This window comes from Lathyrus oleraceus, chromosome 6 (genome assembly GCF_024323335.1).
Source record: "Lathyrus oleraceus cultivar Zhongwan6 chromosome 6, CAAS_Psat_ZW6_1.0, whole genome shotgun sequence".
Taxonomy (NCBI): domain Eukaryota; kingdom Viridiplantae; phylum Streptophyta; class Magnoliopsida; order Fabales; family Fabaceae; genus Lathyrus; species Lathyrus oleraceus.
The window spans coordinates 4,861,551-4,865,676 of NC_066584.1; the positions used below are offsets into that span (position 1 = coordinate 4,861,551).

The 4,126-nt window shown below is 31.9% G+C and overlaps 1 protein-coding gene across 1 annotated transcript; it reads right to left on the bottom strand.

Moving 5' to 3' along the window:
- Window positions 1-710: 710 nt before the first annotated feature.
- Window positions 711-2,194, bottom strand: LOC127097097 (bZIP transcription factor 11). Its single transcript, XM_051035608.1, has one exon. It carries the CDS (start codon window positions 1,667-1,669, stop codon window positions 1,178-1,180), a length of 492 nt encoding a protein of 163 aa, XP_050891565.1. The 5' UTR covers window positions 1,670-2,194; the 3' UTR covers window positions 711-1,177.
- Window positions 2,195-4,126: the final 1,932 nt, after the last annotated feature.

The window sequence follows — 4,126 nt, forward strand, 5'->3', positions numbered from 1 at the left end:
ATTTATATGATCGACTCGTGATTTTTACTCTCATATCGAGAGTTTTCCACGTTAAAAGTATCGGTGTTCTTTTGTGTCTTTATTTGTTCGATTTGCCGTCTTATATTTATTGTTGATCCTCAAAGTTCCTATATTATGTCTTAATTTCTCATCGGTAATTATTGGAGCAAAACAGACTCCTTACCACTATGGTTTATTCTCTTTTGATATTTACTTGGGTTCCTAACAGTCATGGAGTTGGTAGCTATAAATGTGGCATGCCTTATGAATGTAGAAAGGAAGGTGAAGATTAGTGATAGCAGTTTATGGATTGAGATTTTGTATGGTAAATGTGATATGGCAGCAAATAGCAGTAAGTCTGAAATTGGGCTGAAAGCCTAAACCACATATTCACACATTTGTTAGATTACATGCAGGAATTAGCCCTTGTTTCAGATCATTGAAGATTGCATTGATGTTTGGAAAGATGAATGGATTGATGAGAAAGTTGTATTGGTCGATTTCATTACTGATTTGTCTACCAAGTTTTCTTTGTCATGTTTATTTGTAAATTGTCATAGAGTTTGTAACAATTGGAGCTAAGTACTAAAAATTTTCACTGCTGCAAAACAACATTCTCTATGAAAATCCAAAACTTGACACTTGTTTCAAAAGTCTGTTACATCTTACCATAAGCAGCTTTTTTTAAATAGACTTGATTCAAGAGAACATTTGACAAAGTTGTATAAATATCATTAATCCTTCAAAAATAAGTCCTCAAGCTACTCCCAAAGATGACAGGTGTGAGAGCATATTTCATGTTGCCATCAAATAAAGTTTCTAATTGATGATACTTTAAAAAAAGTAATTGACAGAGACAAACACCTTTTTTCATAGGAGAATCAAGCACTTATTTTATTGGTAAGAAAAACAACCAATACTATTTTAACATCTACAAAAAGCAAACTCACCAATACTATTTTAACATCTAGAAAAAGCAAACTCACAACACACAAACTAATATAGAAAAGCAGAAAAAAGCACTTCCACAACATCTTTTTTTTTCTTTCCTAAAAATATTGAACAATGTTGAGTAGTACTAAAGCAAACTATTAATCATATTTTTTGCAATTAAGTTCCTCAAAATATTGGACTTAACTTATATATATTTTTTTCTCTTTTTTTGAGGTTCAACAATTCACCACATAAACATATCTGCAGAAGCCATAATTGGTAATTGGTTAAGATATGACATGTTGTTCATTTGATTCATGAAGCAATTATCTGCAACTGTTAAAAAACAATCATTATTCTGATAATTAACTTCTGAAATTGTTGTTGCATTCATCATGTTGATGATATCATTCAATGATTGTAGCCTTTGATTAAGTTCACACATTTGAGCTCTTAGAACACAATTCTCAGCCTCCATTTTCAATAAGTGTTGTGTTGACATGTTCGTCCTTGTAATCATTTCACTCTTTTCATTTCTTAGTCTTTCAACTTCAACAATTAAATCATCCATATGCTTCTGCTTCCTCATTCTCGATCTTCTCGCCGATTCGCGGTTCGATTGTTTTCTCTTCCTCTTTCTTTGATCCATCAAAAGCTTCAAATCTTGCAAATCTTCCTCAGAGCCATAGCTTTGAGATTTTGTGTACACACTAGAGTTTCCACTAGACGTGGCCATGGAACAATAATATTTACAATAAAGAAATAATAAACCAGTTCTTTTTTTAATTCCAAAAGCAAAGATAAAAATAAAAGTTCGAAATCTTATATTATTTAATAATGATTATTATATAGTTATATAATATAGTGTAATTTTGGAGTGGTGTTAAGAGATTTATGAAAAAACATAGAACCAATAGAGAAAGACAACAGAGAAAGATTGAACTAAGTGTGTCCTACGTTTTAAGGATGAATCTATGATAAATCCAGAAAGAAGGATTTCACTAAGAACTGGAGACATGAATGTGAAGCATGAACAATATGAAGATGCTCAGCATCAATAATATTCAAATTAATTAATTATTAAGAGTTTTTCATATGGTGTTAGGAAAAAAAGAAGAAAAAACACAAAGTCAATGAATGTTTTTAAGAAAAACAAAACAAAACTACAAAGATGTGAGGAAGGGGAGAAGGAAGAAAGAGAGGTGTAATTAGTAAAGTAAGGGGTGGGAGAAGGAAAGAGGAGAAGAGGAAGTAATAGAGGGGGTTGAAGGGTTAATTTATAGAGAAAAAGAGTGAGAGGGGAGAATGGAAAAGAAAGAAATATATTATTTTAATGAATGAAATTTTTTTTTAAAAAATAATAAAGAAATAGGGAAGGAAATAAATAAAGAATGGTATAGAGTTTGGTGGGACAGATTGAGGGAGGTGTGATTTGGAATGTGGGGTGGAGAACAAACAACTTTCACAACCATCCAATTATAGCCAATTGAATTTACATTAAAAGAAATTTAAATTAAAATAAAAGGTAAATAGAAATGGAATATTATCTGTGAATTTTTTATTTGATGGATTTATTTTTACTAAAATTAACACCAAATAATATATATAGTTATCGACATGCAGAAGGAAAATCAAAACACAGAATAACACAAAAAAGTTATTGACATGCACATGAAAGTTTACCTCAATAATTATTGATAGAGTGTAAAGTAGTTGAGTTAGTGTTAGTGATATTTTATTTTTTGAGATAGATCTAAGTGGTCCCTTCATTGATAGTAACTTAACATAAGGAGGGAAAGATTTTAGTATCCTCAAAGTTTAGTGCCATTTGTAAGCAATTGATCAAAGCTGGTGGCATAAGAAATAGAATCAGACCACATGTACCCAAAAGAAAATCAAGTCTATATATTGTTACTTTTGATGGTTTTTATACATTTCTTAAGCAACTCTAATATTTGTATCAAATCAACACAATTTTTTCTAATCATATAATATTTTTTAAAGAAAATATTACAACATGCATTTGCATGGTCAGTGTTACACCGACATCTAATGAAAATTGAATTTTAATTATAATTATTGTTATGTTGTGGGACGAGAAATGTAAGTTCTGACAGAATAATCTTCTGATGTGATGGAGTGGGGTGTATTTGTAAGGTTAGTATTCTGACGCTCAAGTCAATATGTGAAAGAATAGAGTGTATTCAAAATTATGTTTGAAACTTGTTATCTAAAATGACGTCAATCCCTATATGTAAGAGAGGAGAATATCTGTCTTGCTATCTTTCATGTGTGTACTGCGAAGAACCGTTGAATGTGCTTGAGGTATGAATCCCATGTAGTTGGATGTATAATAGTCCAGTGGTCAGGCAAACACTTTAAAAGCGTGGTTGAGCAACCGACTGATATATTTTAGATCAGAGTGTCTTATCTGATGGTGGTCGGGTAGAGAAACGTATGATCGGTCCAAAACACTTGCCCCTCAAGCCCTAGTGCTTGAGTATCAAGGTGAGGGTTAGAAGAATCCCATCTTCGAATGCTAACAATCCCTCTTCATGTTTTTGACATTTGGAACGTCAAACATCTATTCAGAGGCGTAATTATGATCATTCTTGTGAACTCAAGCACTTGAGTGTTACGTGCGAGAAATGTGATTGCTGGTGGGACATTTTTCTTTCTATATTGTCAACTCATAAGTATAAGAAGGACTAAAGTCACTCCCCTTTAGACCTTTCTTTCCCTTTTTTTCTTGAGCGGTTACCTCTTTTTTTCTCTAACATTTCGTCTTTTTTTTCCTTGAGACTATTATTGCAATATGGATGAAATGGCAGAAGAGTGTAAGAAGGAACCCAATGAACCCATCGTCTCCATAGAAATGTAAGAAGAAACCCAATGAACCCATTTTGCCTTCTGATTAACGTGTTTCACAAAAAACCCTAATCTACTGCAGTAAGATTTTAGAGATGATTTTCAAATAGAAATCTTTTTTGTTTTCGCCCTAAGTAGTCAATCCAGAGACTTGAAAGAGATATAAACAATCTTGTAATGTAAGATCTACGCTACCATAGCCAGAAGGGCTCCCTAACATTTACCCCTAAAATATTTATTTTAAAGAAGTTAACATAGAGCCAAGAATAAACCTCAAACAATAAAAGAAATGATATTGATTACAATAAAATTTCCACATTTATCT